This window comes from Pelophylax lessonae, assembly GCF_965119305.1.
Source record: "Pelophylax lessonae genome assembly, chromosome: 1".
NCBI lineage: Eukaryota > Metazoa > Chordata > Amphibia > Anura > Ranidae > Pelophylax > Pelophylax lessonae.
Window position 1 is genome coordinate 222,777,409 of NC_138768.1, and position 19,828 is coordinate 222,797,236.

General features: G+C 46.9%; 1 protein-coding gene across 2 annotated transcripts in view; it reads left to right on the forward strand.

Annotated features, from left to right (window-relative positions):
- Nucleotides 1-19,828, forward strand: part of HECTD4 (HECT domain E3 ubiquitin protein ligase 4) — a 335,164-nt gene that overhangs the window by 74,428 nt on the left and 240,908 nt on the right. For both annotated transcript variants that reach the window (XM_082265115.1, XM_082265116.1), the window contains exons 3-5: nucleotides 124-213; nucleotides 10,495-10,625; nucleotides 14,763-14,871. In XM_082265115.1, coding sequence (XP_082121241.1) covers nucleotides 124-213; nucleotides 10,495-10,625; nucleotides 14,763-14,871 — 330 coding nt within the window. The remainder of the gene's footprint in view (nucleotides 1-123; nucleotides 214-10,494; nucleotides 10,626-14,762; nucleotides 14,872-19,828) is intronic.

Genomic DNA, 19,828 nt, shown 5'->3' on the forward strand with positions numbered 1-19,828 from the left:
CCTCTTCCCCGTACCCACCCTGACAAATCTGCAATTCGAAAACATACAACTAACCATCTTGGTTATATTTACCCTGTTTGATTGTCCCGTATCTTTACTGACAAATGTTTTTTTTGTTTTTAGGGGATCATTAAAAACCTTCATTCACACTGTACATTTGCTGCAGAAACAGACAGACTTAGGATCTCTGCCTGTGGCAGATGTACTCTATAGGTAAGTGTACCCACTCATTTACAGTGTGATTCATACTGCTGCTGCATAAGTAATATATGCTTGGATGCTGTGGGATGGAAACAAATCTGCTTGCATTGATTTAGGTTTCTCCCATTATCTTGGTGTGCCCTAGTCTTACTGAACCTTAAGATGGGCAGATCTCTATCACTTCTTTTAGTGAATTGTGTTTGAATTGTGACAGTCTATTGGAACCAAAAATGCTTAAAGCATGTAGCTCGAAATAAGTTCATGTACTTTTTTTGAGCTACAAGCTTCAAAGAACACTATGATTAGGTGTAAACGGGCACAATTGTAAACCATAGGATTTTGAATGTTGAACATTATGGGGCTTAGAGCTATATAATGCTAAGGTATTAATGGGCCTTCAGTGCTGAAGCTGTCGCATGACCACTGAATACTATAGAGCAGGGGTGTCAAACTCCATTTCGTTGCAGGCTGCATCAGCATTATGGTTGCCCTCAAAGGGCTAATTGTATCTTTAAGATTATTTAAATGTATCTAGGGCTTTTTTTTTTTCTTTTAGAGAATATGTGCAGGAAGGATCTTAAAGGGAAAATAAATACCAAAAGTGTGAGTTCAGGGGTGCACAATGCACAGAGTGCAGAGTTCAGGGGTGTGCAGAGTTCAGGGGTGTGCAGAGTTCAGGGGTGTGCAGAGTTCAGGGGTGTGCAGAGTTCAGGGGTGTGCAGAGTTCAGGGGTGTGCAGAGTTCAGGGGTGCACAATGCACAGAGTGCAGGGTTGAGCTCCCTTTCACAGGCTGTCCACATCTCATTTCCACACCACCTCGGCTCTGACCTCTGCACCACTCGCCCTCATCGCCCACCTTTGCACATCTGCATCTCACCTACCTGGCCCAACTCTATAACCCCCTGGCAGGGTTGGCAGTTCCTCTCTCTCTCTCTCTCTCGCTCTCACACTTGTATTGAGATCGTTGGTTGACATTTGGGCACCCAGCACAGATGGGTATCACAGTGCGGCTTACTAGGTAATGCACCATCCCACACTGCATCTGCACCTCCTTTGTCCCCGCCGTGAGCGAATGGCAGGCAGGGATCTGTAAGAGCCTTCAAGAGAAAAGCTGTCCTTGTAAACACAGAATGCTTCTGTGTTTAAAGGTGACAGTGGGGAGCAGCGGGCGAGAGCTGGAGGTAGTGGAATGGAGTTCCGATTGCAAAAAGCCCCGGGTTTAAGGACCACATTAAAGGGCCTGGCAGGCCCTGTTTGATACATGTGCTATGGAGGAAAAAGGGTACTTTTTTTAGTGGTTTTCATTAATTACTTAGAATGTGCCAGCACTACACCCTGTCTTTTTTAGGTTGATAAAAAAAATGTAGGTTTATGTATTTTGCTCTTGTTTTAGGAAATGTACAGTAGCACTGGTTCTCTTGCTATTGAGAGGTGTGTCTGCCAGGCTGACAGCAGCTCAGGCTTTCACTGACTGCCTGCCCACTGGGCTTCAGCCATCTGCTGCAACATTTATTCTGCATGGGGGAAGGGGAGCTGATCATGAGAAATATTTGATGGTTAGCCTAAGTACACCTTAGTCATTTCATTTATGTAGTATATAGCTATATAGATCCCTCTAAGCTCCTTCTTATAAAGTATTATCCCAGCCAAGTGTGACATATTTTACAATTTTGTTGAATAAAGCCTAGTACATACTAGTAGGTTTTTTTTCGTTCAACCTAGCAAGGCTGAACAAAAAACTCTCCGCTCAGGAGGAGCCCCTGTACTAACCATCTGACATTAGTACAGCGATCTCTCCTGCTGTTCTATTGTATTCTGTATGAGGCACTACAACCTATATCCATTGTAATAACTGGTCTTCACATTCTGTTTTGTGTTCACATCCAAGTTTATTTTATTTTTTATTGCATTACTAATTACGAACAAGTAGCTAGGGCTAACTATGAGGGCTATGTTTGCTAATTCCCCAGAAGTTTTTTATTTTGTTTTTCCTCTTTTTTTTTCTTTGGAATGTTAGTTCTACATAATCACTGCGATTATAATATTGGAATTTAGATTGGGAGTATTGTTGTGGGCTCCTAAATTGTATGGCACAATGTATTAAATAAAGAATTTAAAACAAAAAGAGAGAAGGAGCCGCTGTACTAACTATCTGACATTAGTACATCAATCTTCCCTGCTGTTTTATTGTGTTCTGACAAGGGGATGCCCCCTTCCCCTTCTCCTTTCCAGAACACTTTGGTCAACTCTCTCCATTGGCAAAGAGAGCTGATCGGGAGCCAACCGGCAGACCTTTCTCAGTTATCCCCCTTCGTCAGAAACCGCCGACCCTAGTACACACGGTCTGAATGTTGGCCGGTTACTATTGAACCAGCCGATGCAATCTGACATTCAGCCTCTTTGTATTAGGATTAAGCCTCGTAGGCGTAGTCTGTCCTGACTTCAGATATTATTAATATTATTATTATACATTTATAAAGTGCCAACAGTTTGTGCATGTAAGTTCAATATAGTAGGGCCCTGCTCATGGGGCTTACAATCTAAAGGTTGTCTTTGACATTACAATAGTTAGATCTCCCTGCCATAGTACCTTTTCTCTTTCTTTCCACTTGGGAGTTTGGGGTGTTTCTAACCACTTTTGTATGTTCCAGCACCTCTTATTGCTTTCTGTTTAAAAATAAATGAATACATTACTCTTTCGTTCATTGATGGACACAGCTCCTGGTATTCATAACCATTATACTGCCCCATACAGGAGTAGGACACTTGGCAGAAAAAACTTCTGGCTACACCCATGGGCAGTCCCAGGGGGTATACTCCCTCTCTCTGCTATAGCCACTTAGTTTTTTTCTGCCTAGTCAGGAGTAAGGAACTAGTTCCTTGCTGGGATCTTTCGTCCTGGCAAAAATTTTTTTTAGATAGGATATTTTTTTCCTCCTGGATTTTTCCTGTGAGATCTACAATCAACTGCCAGACTGGGCGATGGGCTGGATTACTAGATCCAGTGGTCACCCTAGTCTGGCCAGCGAGTGCACGCAGACCTAAGCTCCGCTCTAGGTTGGCCACGACTCAGCCCCACTGGACAGGGGCTAGCCTGCGAGTTAAACGCCTCGCGAGGCCGCATACGACCGGGTCTCTGCCCGAGTCGCAGCCTTCCTCTTGGCCGACAGCCCCGCTTTTTGGATGGAGAGGGGTTCTATCTGGAGCAGTGCCCACCTGGTTCCTGGTATGTTGAGTAGCTGTCTCCTCTCCTCCCCCGTGCAGGGTTTTGAGGTGGACGTGGGCCCCTCCTTGGGACGGTCGGACCCCCCGGTTCCCCTCCTTCCCGCAGGCACCTCTCCAAGTCTCTCAGCCTGCCTCCCCCTTCCACATATGCTGGGTGGTCTGGACAGGTTCCTGGGATGGGGGCAGGGCGCTGATTGGCGATGGGGGCCGGGGGGTGCGCTGCCAGCTACTGGATGATCAACTGTGTAGGGGGAGAGTTGTACCTTGCGGGTGCTCCTGCCAAGGCCCCCCGGCCTGCCTGGATCTGTCCTTGAGGCCTGGTCTCGCAATCCTGGGTCCCCTGCATGCCTCGTGGTGCCACCATTTTGTTGTAGCCTGTGTGTTCTATACACGGTGGCTATGTTTGTGTAGTCCGGTGGCCATTTTGCTGTGGTTTGCCATTGAAAATAGCGATGGCCATGACAGTGGAGCCTGTGGGCAGCGATTTTGGCAGTGTGAGCCCCTCCTAATCCCCTGGTGCTGACTCCTGGATCATTTTACTTCCTGATCACCGCCCGTGTATGGCAGATTATGCTGGTTGGCTGCAAGTGCATGTCTCTGGGGGTGGTGAGTCTGGTAGGTTCCTCTCCCTCTCTAAGGATCCCTGGTGCTTTGTGCCTGGCAACTGGGTGGTGCTACCAGGGCAGTGGGGGTTGTTCCTTAGCAGTGTTTTTACACTTTTTTTTGTGGGGTCCCCCTGGTGACTCATGGAGTCTTTGGGGCACATTTCCCCACCTGATCCCCTCTCTGAGGCTGCGGAGCTCTCCAGGTCCCAACCATCCATCCATGCACTGACGGCGGTCCTGAAGCCCCAAAAAGAACCCCCCGCCTCACCTGTCTCATCAGATCCGGAATCTGATTTGGTCGCCACAGACGTGGGTCCTCTGCTGGGTCTGCAACCACACTCCTGGTATCCTCTGATAGTGAGGATGATTCCTCCACGTCTGCAACCGTGCACGAAAGGCGCTGGTGGATGCACTGTTTGTATCTGACCCTGAAGATGGAGGACGCAGCTGACGCTGCGACAGAGGCACATGTACCCTTTGGCACTCATCATCTAGGGGGCACAAGAAGTGTCCTGGTGGCTCTGGAAGTAGCCGGCATTCTAAGGTGGGCAGAACAGTTAGTTCCAGCCCTCTCCGCTGTACACATTCCCGGGTTGTAAAATTGGCAGGCAGATTATCTTAGTCGGCAGGCGTTGAACCACAGGGAGTGGTCCCTTCATCCAGAGGTTTTTCATCAACTGTGTCTCCGGTGGGGCACCCACGAGGTGGATCTGTTGGTGTCTCGGCTCAACAGAAAGGTGCAGAAGTTTGTAGCTCGATCAAGGGATCCTCTGGCGGATGGCCACAGACGCGCTGGTGGCCCACGTGGGGTCAGTATCGTCTGATTTACGCCTTCCCTCCTCTCAACCTTCTACCCAGACTTCAACACAGGATCGAGGCAGAAGGGATTCCGGTCCTCGGTGGCTCTGGACTGGCTTCACAGGGCTTGGTACGCTGATCTGGTGAGGCTGGTTGCCGACGTTCCTTGGAAGCTTCCTCTTCGGGAGGATCTTCTGTCCCAAGAGCCGATCTCCCATCCTGTTTTACAGTCGCTGGATTTGATGATACCTACACTTTTGAAAGCTAGGAAATCTACTTCTAGGAAGATCTACCATCGAAAAATACATTGCGTGGTGTGAGTCTCTTTAGGTTCCTCCTCGCATCTTCTCGGTGGCTCGGATCTTAACCTTCCTTTTCCTTGGTCGTCGGTGCACACTTTTACAAAGTTTTATAAAGTGGATGTGTTGGCATCTGCAGATTCTTCCTTTGGCCGCAAGGTTTTGCAGACTGCTGTTTAGAGCAGTGGTTCTCAACTCCGGTCCTCGGGACCCACCAACAGGCCAGGTTTGCAAGATAACTAAATTACATCACAGGTGATCCCATTTGCTGCTCTGTGATTGCAGTATTCTAGTCTGCATCTCCCCAAGGTAATACTTAAAATCTGGCCTGTTAGTGGGTCCCGAGGACCGGAATTGAGAACCACTGGTTTAGAGGACCTGGTCCTCTTTGAGAGTGTTATGTTTTTTCAGGTGGGTTTTGGTTGTTGGTTGAGCCCCTGTTGCCTGGTTGGCTACTGTTTAACCTTGGGAATTGTTCTTTTTTTTTTGCTTGTTCCCACCCCTCATGTTTAACACTGCTTTGGGATGCCCCGATGGTTATGAATACCAGGAGCTGTGTCCATCAATGAACAAAAGAGAAAATGGGATTTTTGACTCACCGTAAAATCCATTTCTCTGATGTTCATTGACGGACACAGCACCCACCCCTCTGTGGAGGTATTATTCTCCTGACACTGCTTGTTACAAAACTGAGAGGCTATAGCAGAGAGAGGGAGTATACCCCCTGGGACTGCCCATGGGTGTAGCCAGATTTTTTTTTCTACCTAAAATCCTACACCTGTAGGGGGCAGTATAACCCAATGGTTATTAATACCAGGAGCTGTGTCCGCACATGCACATCAGAGAAATGGATTTTACGGTAAATCAAAAATCCAGTCCTTACAAGGATACTTGAATTCCTTCGTAAGGTCCACACACCTAGCCGTGCAAGTGCAGAGATCGCTTTAATGTTTCCCATGATAGGTTAGAAAAGAAACTGTCGGATTGCTTTTAAAGTTCAAGCATCTCCTGATGCTCAGTTTTCAAGTTCAGCACCTCTTTAAAGGTACCCACCACTGGCTGGACGGCGCGGCCTCCACCGCTGGCTGGACAGCGCAGCCTCCAACGCTGGCTGGACGGCACGGCCTCCAACGCTGGCTGGACAGCCCAGCCTCTGCTGTCACTATTGTATTCAGGCAGCTGTGATACCTGTGGCTGCCTGAATACACAAAAATTGACTAGCTGTGATAGGTGAAATAGGTGGAAGATGAGTACAGCTGCATACAACCATTCACTTCTATGGCCAGCTGTATGTGCCACCTGCGGCTCCCTGATAAGTAAGAAATGCTCGGATTTTACTTTGGAGCACGTTTTAAGGCTCAAACAGTCCATGTGCACACGGCCTAAAAGAAGCATCAACAAAATATATACTTACACTGTATATGTGTGTGTATATATGTATACAGTGGGTACGGAAAGTATTCAGACCCCCTTAAATTTTTCATTCTTTGTTATATTGCAGCCATTTGCTAAAATCATTTAGGTTCATTCTTCTTCCTCATGAATGTACACATAGCACCCCATACTGACAGAAAAACACAGAATTGTTGACATTGTTGCAGATTTATTAAAAAAGAAAAACTGAAATATCACATGGTCCTAAGTATTCAGACCCTTTGCTCAGTATTTAGTAGAAGCCCCCTTTTGATCTAATACAGCCAGGAGTCTTTTTGGGAAAGATGCAACAAGTCTTTCACACCTGGATTTGGGGATCCTCTGCCATTCCTCCTTGCAGATCCTCTCCAGTTCTGTCAGGTTGGATGGTAAACGTTGGTGGACAGCCATTTTTAGGTCTCTCCAGAGATGCTCAATTGGGTTTAAGTCAGGGCTCTGGCTGGGCCATTCAAGAACAGTCACGGAGTTGTTGTGAAGCCACTCCTTCGTTATTTTAGCTGTGTGCTTAGGGTCATTGTCTTGTTGTAAGGTAAACCTTCGTCCCGGTCTGAGGTCCAGAACACTCTGGAGAAGGTTTTTGTCCAGGATATCCCTGTACTTGGCTGCATTCATCTTTCCCTCGATTGCAACCAGTCGTCCTGTCCCTGCAGCTGAAAAACACCCCCACAGCATAATGCTGCCACCACCATGCTTCACTGTTGGGACTGTATTGGACAGGTGATGAGCAGTGCCTGGTTTTCTCCACACATACCGCTTGGAATTAAGGCCAAAAAGTTCTATTTTGGTCTCATCAGACCAGAGAATCTTATTTCTCACCATCTTGGAGTCCTTCAGGTGTTTTTTAGCAAACTCCATGTGGGCTTTCATGTGTCTTACACTGAGGAGAGGCTTCCGTCGGGCCTTTCTGCCATAAAGCCCCGACTGGTGGAGGGCTGCAGTGATGGTTGACTTTCTACAACTTTCTCCCATCTCCTGACTGCATCTCTGGAGCTCAGCCACAGTGATCTTTGGGTTCTTCTTTACCTCTCTCACCAAGGCTCTTCTCCCCCGATAGCTCAGTTTGGCCGGACGGCCAGCTCTAGAAAGGGTTCTGGTCGTCCCAAACGTCTTCCATTTGAGGATTATGGAGGCCACTGTGCTCTTAGGAACCTTAAGTGCAGCAGAAATCTTTTTGTAACCTTGGCCAGATCTGTGCCTTGCCACAATTCTGTCTCTGAGCTCTTCAGGCAGTTCCTTTGACCTCATGATTCTCATTTGCTCTGACATGCATTGTGATCTGGAAGGTCTTATATAGACAGGTGTGTGGCTTTCCTAATCAAGTCCAATCAGTATAATCAAACACAGCTGGACTCAAATGAAGGTGTAGAACCATCTCAAGGATGATCAGAAGAAATGGAAAGCACCTGAGTTAAATATATGAGTGTCACAGCAAAGGGTATGAATACTTAGGACCATGAGATATTTCAGTTTTTCTTTTTTAATTAATCTGCAACAATGTCAACAATTCTGTGTTTTTCCGTCAATATGGGGAGCTGTGTGTACATTCATGAGGAAGAAGAATGAACTTAAATGATTTTAGCAAATGGCTGCAATATAACAAAGAGTGAAAAATTTAAGGGGGTCTGAATACTTTCCGTACCCACTGTATGTGTGTGTATTGTATGTAATATTGTACCTGTAACAAATAAATGCTTTCTGTGAAGTGGAGGTATTTGGTGGGCCCCAGAGTCACTACGCATCAATAAAACTTTCCTGTCTTGCATAAGACGCTGCCAGTCTGAGCTTCTCAGTCCTTCCAGGCGGTGCCAGCCATCTCTTGGAGAACACTGCGCCTTTTCAAACAAGTCTGTGTGTTTAACTGCTTGATAACTCTTACACAGCTGGTAAAGACAGCTCCATTTTTATAACAAAACCACTGTACAGAGTAGGCTCAGTTCATTAAGTTATAACCAGTGCTGGGGGTAACTAGTTACAAAGTAACTAATTACAGTAACTAAATTACTTTTTTTGGTAACTAAGTAAAGTAACTAGTTACAATACTAATATTGGTAACTACACTACTTTACTAGGCTATAAGAAGTACCGTATATACTCGAGTAAAAGCCGACCCGAGTATAAGCCGAGACCCCTACTTTTACCACAAAAAGATGGGAAAAATCATTGACTCGAGTATAAGCCTAGGGTGAGAATGCAGGGCGGCGGGCATGGTGCAGGAGAATGCAGGGTACTGGCATAGTGCAGGAGAATGCAGGGTACTGGCATGGTGCAGGAGAATGCAGGGTACTGGCATGGTGCAGGAGAATGCAGGGTACTGGCATGGTGCAGGAGATTGCAGGGTACTGGCATGGTGCAGGAGATTGCAGGGTACTGGCATGGTGCAGGAGATTGCAGGGTACTGGCATGGTGCAGGAGATTGCAGGGTACTGGCATGGTGCAGGAGATTGCAGGGTACTGGCATGGTGCAGGAGAATGCAGGGTACTGGCATGGTGCAGGAGATTGCAGGGTACTGGCATGGTGCAGGAGATTGCAGGGTACTGGCATGGTGCAGGAGATTGCAGGGTACTGGCATGGTGCAGGAGATTGCAGGGTACTGGCATGGTGCAGGAGATTGCAGGGTACTGGCATGGTGCAGGAGATTGCAGGGTACTGGCATGGTACTAGAGGATCCGGGGTTGTGCGCATACTACAGGAGATGCAGTGCTGTGGGCATGGTACATGTGGACCATGCCCGCAGCACTGCATCCCTCGTAGTGTGCCCGCAGCCCATGGCAGGTAGTGAAGCTGTTTCACTTACCTGTTCCAGAGGCGCCTTCATTTTAAAAATGGCGCCGCCCGGCGCCGACACGTCATTGCGCACGCGCCGCCGCCGCTCGTATACTTTCGGCTATTCCCGGCCTCTCCCGAGCGGCGCCGGGAATAGCCGAAATTACACGAGCGGCGGCGGCGCGTGCGCGGTAACATGTATGCGACGGGCGGCGCCATTTTTAAACCTTAAACCCGTCGGCGAGGACATTTTTTTCCTTGACTCGAGTATAAGCCGAGGGGGACGTTTTCAGCACAAAAAAATGTGCTGAAAAACTCGGCTTATACTCGAGTATATACAGTAACTACACTACTTTACTAGACTATAGGAACGCGCTTTCCTGCGTTACCCAAGCCGTGCGATACAATCGTTATTTCGAAGAATAGAGAGAGATGAAGTTTATGACTTTTTGTTGCACTTTGTTTTATTCTGTTTTTTCAGGTTTTGTTCTCATGTTTCCCAAAGCCTGTGTTTATACAATAAACTCTATGCAGAAAGAGTGTCATGTATCTTCTTCTACACGGTCAATTATGAAAGAGGAAAGTAAAGTAATAAGTAGTGAAGTTACTTTTCAAATGCAGTAACTAGTAAGGTAATATCATTACAATTTACAGAAGTAACTAGTAACTAGTTACATTTTTTGAGTAACTACCCCAACACTGGTTATAACCATTATTTATTAAAAAAGAATAGCGCACGCATGCAAAAGAAATGACTATCAAATATGAAGACAATCCATAAATAAAAATGGGGGTTTGGTCCCACCATATGGCCATATCGTGCTCAAGCCCACCACTACGTCAAAGTACCCCATTATCAGTGGGTCCTACACTATCCATAAAAAAGGATGAATCCAGCCTCTTTAACCCTTGGAGACAACACTCCTTGCTGGGAGAGATGTGCTAATGCACTACAAGGGGCTTTGTTGCGTCAGTCACGTGACTTTCTGGTCATACAAGTGTTAAAGGGGCCTTATAGTAATCTGTGCCTGTTCATAGCCAAGGTGACATCTTGTTTATTCCTTTAGGTTTTAAATTGTGATACTTTTGTTTTTTTTACTTTTCCGTTTTTTTTTTTTTTTTTTAAAGGAAAACATTTATTAAATAAAGTTTTCCTTTCCTGTTAAGGTTGCTGCTGCTGGAAGGAGGGCCAGGATCTCCCTCTTGTTTACTGGGAAGCAAGCACATTGTATCCTGGGGTTTCGAGGATATGCTTCCAGCTCCTGATGGGACCAGTGGTGCAAATAATGAAAACAAAGGTAAAGCATCATTGAAACAATGAAGAGAAACCGGAGGGCACAGCTTTAGCACTGCTTTTAGCGCTGTTTATTTTATTTAAAGCAATATTAAACTGAAAAGCCAGCATTTATTATATTGCAGCATTTGCAGTTCATAGCTGTGATGTTTACATTAGTTTTATTTTTTTAGGTGTTCTTTCTTCTGTTTTGAGCTGGTGATCCAGCCTGTAAGATTGTCTTTCAAAAGAACAAACTCTCTTCCAGTTTATAGGATTAATTATTATACAGGATTTATATAGCGCCAACAGTTTACGCAGCGATTTGCGACATGAGGGCAGACAGTACAGTTAATACAATTCAATACTGGAGGAATCAGATGCTCGTTAGATGAGTCACAGCATTTAACACTGGCAGGGGTGTTTTGTTTACAATGATCAATGATTTATATTAAATCTTGTTTCATAAAAGTTATAGGTAAAACAATTTTTTTCTAAAAGGAAAGAAAAACGGTTTGCTGTAACTAACTCTAAAGTATCAGCTGGAGTTTGGCTTCAATTTTTCAACGTATTTAAAGAGGAAGTAAACTTCCTCTGCAAACATTTACCTATAGGTAAGCCTATAATAAGGTTTACCTATAGGTAGTGTAAATCTCTCCTAAATGTGTACCGTTTAGGAGTTATTTACAATACATATATGATGTGACGTCACTGGTGCATGCACTCTAAGTAACAGCCACGGTTCCTTCCGAGCCCCGTGCTGTGAAAGGCCGCTCCCGTGCGCATGCGCGGGAGTGACGTCATCGCGGCTCCATCCAATCACAGCGCCAGAGCCCGCTAACTTGGAAGTAACTCTGGGCAAAATGACCCAGATGTGCGAGGGCTGCTGCGGATGCTTCATTCTAAGGTAAGTATTACATAATGCGCTAGTATGCGATGCATACTAGTGCTCATTATGCCTTTTTCTTACATGGTAATTTTTTTTTTTTTTTTGAGTTTACAAGCTCTTTAAATCTGCTGGTACAGTTAACACCCCCTACCCCCCCCCCCCCCCCCAACAAAAATGCTGTCTTCTGGGCCCCCTTCATCCAGAGTAGAGGCCCTCTGATATAGGAAGATCACCAGGGAAAAACAAAGGAGGAAAAAGACTAAAAAAAGAAAATGAATGCAGCCACCACATCTAATGCAGTATATTACATTTATGGAATTGGGTTTAATACCACTTTATTATGCTTTGTTTATTAGTGAGTGGGGTTGTTGCGTATCTGTACAATATTTAGTCTGGTGCGATTGTTGAATTTAGTGTTGAATGCAAGCATTCATTATCATGTTTTCATTCTTGTAGGCACTCTTTTTTAAATTGGATGTTTGCACAATATAAAAAACATGTTCATTACATCTTTGCAAAGATGCACATTTCCCTTTATTTTATCCTTTTAAAAATGCTGCAATTACAGAAAAATACCCCTTAAACCTGCCACAAATCCAGTGCGCTCTTTACCTCCTATATGACTGATTTATGTTGGTCTTAGATGGGTAGAATTTTGAACACAAATTCTTAGGAAAAGAATGTTCTGAGAAAATTAGTAGGTCAAATTGACCTTCGTTTTCAATGGCAGTGACAAGAAAATATTTCCTAAACAAATGTCTGTGTATGTGGTTTTTGTTCAATGAAGTCCATTCATTCCAAATCAAATGTTAAAAACAAAGTACAGCTTTTGAATGACATTTTTTTTCCTAAGAATATTTCTTTTGAAATTTTTTCCGTCTATGGCCAGTTTTAATACTATGCATCTGCTGCTCTGAAGTACCAAGTTAGTGTTTTTAGCCATCCCCATTTCTCTTTCTGGACTATAGAACACCTTTACCATCTGTTGTTATATTAATGGGGAGGTATTGTGTAGTACAGCAGACAAGAACTGGGCAGAGCTTAAGAGATGTATGGGATTTTTTCAGATTCTGCATTCATCTAGGCAAGTATGAATCGATCCGATACTGCATCTGTCCTCCAGCTCTAAAGCCCCGTACACATGCGTCGAAAATTGGCAGGGAAATTTCGGCCAACGTCCGATCTGCCGATTTCCGGCTTGTTAGTATGATGTTTCCGACAACCGACTCCGACTTTTCGGCCGAAAAAAATCTGGTGTGCAGGCTATAAAATTTTTGTTGCCCATCAACACAACGGCCCATTTTCGTGCAGTCAGTACAGATTTCGACAGGGAAAAATCTGATGAGCTAGTCTGGGCATGCTCAGTGAAGAAAGAACACAAAGAAAACAGACCAACACATGACATCACTTCTGAAGTAGAATTTTGTTGGGCGAGAAAATTTGTGTGCAGTCTAGGCACATTCCAACCAACAAAACACCACTCTGGACAAAAGACGGACGACCGGTCGGCCGATAATCGTTGCGTGTGTACGGGGCTTTAGACTGAGAACCGAGCGATCAAACACATCGCTAATCGCTTGGTTCTCACAGCTCTGTGAGCAGAGAGCTGATGACTGTCAGTCACCGGCTCTCTGCATCGCCCCCCCCCCCCCCCACACACTCACTGGAGCGATGGGCTGTGGCAGGGGTGGGAGTGGCCCGCTCAGGCTCTCTGCGGTTTGCTGAGAGGCTGAGCTGGGTGCCGGTCAAGGCATGTGGGCGGATCCTAAACTTCATTGTCGCGATCTTGCCTGGGCCTGGATTGGCTCTGTGACATCAGCCAACAGCGGGCTTTAGCCCACTGTCGGCTGAAAACATGTCACGAACTGCACTCCTGTAATCCACCAAAGTACAGTCAAACCCAGCTTTGGCTGTACTTTTCCTTTAAATAGAAAGTTAGGAGCTCTCTGGACTTCTGAATATTTTCAGGGATTTGCAGATGGAACTTGTGGAAATGTGCTTGTATTGCAGCGATGTACTGCATACATCCTCTTATTTTTTTGTTTTGCTTAGATAATAACTTAACCTATTCATGTAACTAATTTGATCAAGACACTGGCCAAGCTATCCAGGAAAAAGAACCGGGTTTGGGGAAAAAAATTACAGTGCCTACGATGCTTGAAAAGTTGCAACAATATATATATATATAATATAATATTTTTTTTAAGATTTCAAACATGTAAATCAATATCATTGTGAGCACCCTTGGCATTGTTACAGTGAGCCCCAACACTGTCATTTTTACTGGACGGCTTGGTCTACATGTATATGTCTAGAAGAATATAATCAAGACATGTACCTAAATACTGTCGTTTTTCAGGTGTTTACTGCATACTTTTAGATCTTGTTTACACAGGCAGCCGAGGGCAGTAAAAACAGGTGATTAAGCTGTGATTTTACTGCCTCTCATCTGACAAACTGCCTTGACCAGCAGCCATGTTGGTACACATGGCTACATTTGTGGTGCAGTGAAACTTACACCACCTGTCGCTTTGGCAGACTCATTCAGGTGCATGGGACCATGCCGCAACTGCTCCGCAACAGTGTGTAATGCATGTGGTTGTGCTCACAATGCTGTAGTCTTTTTCATTTGTTAACAAAAGTGTTGAGGAGGCTACGTATCACACAGTGGCACAGTGCATTACTTGATTTTAAACCATATCGGCACTGATTTTTAATGCTATACTTGCAAAAGGGGCCTTACAAGCAGACCTGAACAAAATAATGGGGTGGGCAACTACATGGTAAATGAGGTTTAATGTTGAAAAATGTAAGGTAATGCACTTGGGTGTCAGAAATACGAATGCAAGTTACTCGCTATGGGGGGAACCTCTGGGTGAATCTGAGATGGAAAAGGACCTGGGGGTCCTAGAAGACAACAAGCTGTGGCAGGCAATGCCAAGATGCTGCAAGCAAAGCCAATAGAATACTGGCATGTATAAAAAAAGGGGATTCACTCCAGAGATAAAACGATTATTCTCCCACTCATAGTTAACTATGATCAATCAGGACTTAAAGGGAATTTAAGGGCAGAAGGTTTATTAATCTTAATGCCTCAGCCCACCTAATACTTACCTTCCACTTTTACAATTCTTCAAGGTGCAACTTTGTGAATTCCTCTACCCATGCATTCACCTATTTGCAACCACAATATAAAGATTCCTTTACAGCAGTGTTGTAAGTAAACAATATTCACCTCTGGGTCACGTTATTAAATTTTTTTTTATAACTTAGATGCAGATTTGGGTCGCTGCTTGGCCTCAGATGGGCTTTACTTGTATACAACTAACTCTGTGGGAAGAGGGTTAAGCAAGCTGGGATCAGGACTTCATGGCACTTTACGGTAAGCCATTTATTTTTCATTTAAAAACAGATATTTGGTAAGCAGAACTATCTGCAGCCTTGAAAATACAGTTTTGTTTTATGTAATGCTTATGGACTTTTCAGAAAAGACATGTAAAAAGGTAAGCAGAAGGTTTTAAATATTTTTTTTTTTAAGTTATGCTGTATATTGAATGGGAACATGTAACAAAAATAAGGTAGTTGTTATCCCAATGTAAAAATGGAAAATATTTTTGTAGTGGTTGTAAAGTTAAAAGGTTTTTCTATCTTAATGCATTCAATGCATTAAGATAAAAAATCTTCTGTGTGCAACAGCCCTCCTAATACTTACCTGAGCCCTATCTAGATCCTGCGATGTTGTAGCTGAGACTGCAGCATGGCACCATAAGCTCCCACTGCTGTCAATCAAAGTCAGTCAGCCAATAAGAAGAGAGGGGGCTTGGGCCGCGGTTCTATGTCTGTGTGGACACACGGAGCTTTGACTCGGCTCGGGTGCCCCCATAGCAAGCTGCTTGCTGTGGGGGCACTCAACAGGAGGGAGGGGCCAGGAGAGCCAAAGGGGGACCCGAGAAGAGGAGGATCTGGGTTGCTCTGTGCAAAGCCATTACACAGAGCAGGTAAGTGTAACATGTTTGTTATTTTTTTTTTTTTTTTTAAATCTTTTTATTGAGTTTTCAACAGAGAAAATAAAACAAAACAACAAAAAACAAACTACGGTGCCAGGGTCCACACTGACCCGAACTACTAGGCAGTACAGGCATTAAGGCACGGTACCCACGCAGGGGTCCAAATGGAAAAACATTAGCAGCAAAGACATCATAAAAGGCAAACACATCCCTCCCATGAACCCGACTGCTGCTCAGGAGGCCATCTCGTGACAAGACATGTGGCATAGGCACAAGAGGGTAATACCTCAAATAAGACCGACGCGGGCATCCCCGGCCGCCCTAGGGCGACGGGACGAGGCCCGCATCAGCCGCTCGCAGCCGTAGAGGGATCGGCAAGCCACTTCCTCCACACCCTGTCATGCTTCTTCGGGCAGCCCCTATGTGTATACGTGTCCTTGTAAAGAGGAAGTACCGAGTTCACCAGTATCTTCCATTGCAGTACCGTGGGTGGCGATCGTCGCCGCCAGTGCAAAACAATAGATTTCCTAGCATAATAAAGCAAAAGACCCAGCAGCGTCCGATCAACCACCAGGGGCACTAGGTCATCAAGCAAACCCAGAACGCAGACTCTGGGGCTGGGATCAAGTTTAACCTGAGAAACTTTTTCAATCAATTGAAGCACCCCGGACCAAAAGTCAGAGAGATGGGGGCAGGTCCAGAATATGTGGAAGAAATCTCCCGGAGACTGGCCACACCGCCAGCACTCCGGGGAGTGAGATGCATGCATCTTGTGGAGACGATACGGGGTGAGATAGGCTCTATGGACTATCTTAAATTGGATGAGTCTGTCCCCGAGAGAGACCAGCATCTTAAAAGGGACCTCCCACACATTAATCCAATCCTCCGAGTCCAAGTCCGGGACATCCCGGGCCCAGCGATCATGGAGGCCAGAGAGCTCCGGAGAGTGGACTCGGAGAAGGTGGGCATACAGAGCCGACACCGCTCGCTCCGAGCAGTCATGTCGCAGAACCCGCTCCAGGTCCGATTGCACCAGCTGAGCACCACCGGGCGGGAACTGGGCCTTGAAGGCATGAGAGAACTGCAGGTATCTGAACACTAGGGATGGCGGGACATTAAACTTATTGACAAAATGGGACAATAGAGGGAAGGAGAGATCATGCGACACATCCGAGAGTTTCTTGATGTTGAATTTAGTCCACACCACTGGGTCAGGAAGGGAATAGAGATGCGGCAGATCAGGATTGTGCCACAAAGGCGCGTTGGGGGAGACCGCCGTGCCCGGATAACCCTCGAGCCGCAGCCCGAGTTTCCAGGCTCGCAGCACCACGGACATGGAGGCAGTGATCCCGTGCGGGGCCTTGGGGCCCCTAAACAGCAAGTGAGTGAGTGCCTCCACAGATCCGAGCACCGCCGCCTCCACCGCAACCGCCGAGTTGTATAGATCAGGATTTAGCCACCAAACGGCCGTGACCAGTTGAGATGCTAGAAAGTATTTGTGGCAATCCGGAAATGCCAATCCCCCCTGGGAAAGGGGGCGCATAAGTGTGGAAAATTTGTACCTAGGCGGGCGCGACCCCCACAAGAAAGAGGAAAAGAGTCTATTTAGTGCCGTGAAAAAGGACTTGGGTATCCACTGCGGGGAGTGGCGAAAGAGGTACGTAAATTTAGGCAGTACCTTCATCTTCACTAGATTAATGCGACCTAAAAGGGAAAGGGGTAGGTTCTCCCATGCCTTCAATCTTGCCCTAACTGCGTTGACCACCGCGTCCAGATTAAGTGAAATAAAGGCGTCTACATCCCGAGACACCCGTACTCCCAGGTACACCATGTCCTCCACCCATTGCAACTGAACATCCGGCGGTGCCGAGTGCCTGGCCCCCTGGTCAATCGCCAACAGTTGCGACTTAGACCAGTTGACCCTCAACCCGGTCACTCTGGAGAAGGTGTCCAGAACGTGCAGCGCCCCCCGGAGGGAAGAGTCAGCATCATTCAAGAACAGTAGGAGGTCGTCTGCATACAGGGCTACCCTCTCCTCCAACCCGGCAATCCGCAGGCCCCTGATCTGCGGGGAAATGCGGAGGGCCTCCGCCACCGGCTCCATGGCAATGGCAAACAAGGCCGGAGAGAGGGGGCAGCCCTTTCGCGTGCCCCTAGATAGGTTGAACCTAGAGGACAACTGTCCACCCAAGCGAACAGCCGCAACCGGTGCACTGTAAATGGTTTGCAACCAACGGATGAAGATTAGGGGGAACCCCATTCTCCGGAGAGTCTCCCACAGGAAAGGCCACTCCACCGAGTCGAACACCTTTTCTATGTCAAGTGAGGCCACTACTCTAGTCCCTACGTTAAGATGTTGTGCTTGTAGGTTGGTATACAGTCTGCGAAGGTTAACATCCGTGGACCTATGAGCCATAAAGCCTGTTTGGTCTTGATCCACTATCGAGGGAAGTAAGGGCTGGAGTCTAGTAGCTAGCAACTTGGTCAGAATTTTCAGGTCATTATTGAGTAGCGCGATAGGCCTGTAAGAGGCGCAAAGCTTGGGGTCCTTAGGGGGCTTGTAAATGAGGATGATATGTGCTTCCGCCATCGAGGGGGGCAAAGACCCCTCCTCGAGGCACCTGGTAAAGGTCGCGGCCAGCAGCGGGGCCAGAAGTCCCGAGTGTGTCTTATAAAATTCTATGGGCAGACTGTCCGGGCCCGGGGCCTTGCCACCTGGTATGGACAAAATTATGGCCAAAACCTCGTCAGTCGTGACTGGGCGCACCAGCCAATCTCTCTCCCGATCCGAGAGCCAGCCTAGGGCCACTGGGTCCAGGAGGGAATGTAAGTCAGTCAGGCTAAAGTCTGGGGGAAGGGTGGTGGTGTAGAGTGTGCTATAGTAAGATCTAAAGGCTTCCAGTATGTCCTCGGGAGAGGTAAGGGCCTCCCCCGTGGGAGAGGTGAGCTCCGGAACCACCGTCTGGGGTGAGTCATGTTGAGAAATCAACGCCAGAAACCTGCCATTCCTGTCCCCCTGTTCGAAAAAGGACTGTCGAGAATGGTACATCGCCAACCTCGTAATCTCCGACATATGTAGATGCAAGTCCCTTTTCTTCGCCTGCAACGTCTCGAAGTTGGCGGTCGAAGGGTCCAGGCCATACGTGGCATTGGCGCCCTCCACCTCCTCCTCCAGGCGGGTCAGCGTAGTTGAATGCTGGACCTTGACCGCCTTAATGGTAGACATATAGTGGCCCCTGGTGTAAGCCTTGAAGGCGTCCCAAACCACTCCGGGCGTGGACGTCTCCGCGTTATTCTTCCAATACTCCTGCAGAAGCGGTGGGATCTGAGAGGAGACGTCTGGGTGGTCCACCCATTGAGAGCCCAAGCGCCACATAGAGCCGCACCGGGCTGCAGTAGAACGCAAGGTAAGCTCCAAGGGGCAGTGGTCAGACAGCCCCGCCGGCAAATACCGTGCCGACACCACATCAGATAGCACCGCCGTATTGGCGAAAGCCAGGTCAATTCTGGAGGAAATCTTGTAAGAAGCCGAAAAGCAGGAGTAACCCCTCTGATCGGGGTGTTTCCAACGCCAGACCTCCGTCAACCCTGCGGCCTCTGACCACCGTAATAGATCCTCCGAAAAGGATTTAGGGGCGGACGGCCTGTCCAGGGACGGGGAGAGAATGGCGTTGAAATCCCCCATCCAAAGCAACCTGGCAGGGCAGTACGGGGAAACCCTGTCCAAGATAGAATACAACACATCAGGCTTAAAGGGCGGGGGTACATACAGGCCCACTATCACATACCTACGGTGCCACATAGTGAGAACTAGCACAACAAAACGGCCCAGAGGGTCCGTATGGACCGCTTCCACCTCACAGGGAAGGGACTTTCGAATCAAAATCGAGACCCCCCTTGCGTAACTGGAGTAGGAAGCATGGAACGACTTGTGCACCCAAGGTTTCTTGAGGGACAACAGTTTGCTGCCCATCAGATGCGTTTCCTGTAAAATTACAATCGACGGTTTGTGGGAATTTAAGTATTGAAACATGAGAGCACGTTTAAATTTTGAATTTAGGCCCCGAACATTCCAGGAGAGGACGGAGAAGGTTTGCAGGTCACGTGAGGTCATGACAACTGTACTGAAAGGAAATGGGAGAGGACCCCGTGGGAACCATTATCAGCATCTGAGGAGCAGCAAGAGCAGGCGAACCCAAGCACCGTAAACACAACTGCAGAACAGGGAACACAGTTACACATATAAACAGAACAAAAACACCCAGGCACGGAGTGCCTATCCTGCTAAGCCCCAGCATTCCCCCCGAAAAAACAGGGCGGACCAACTAGTCC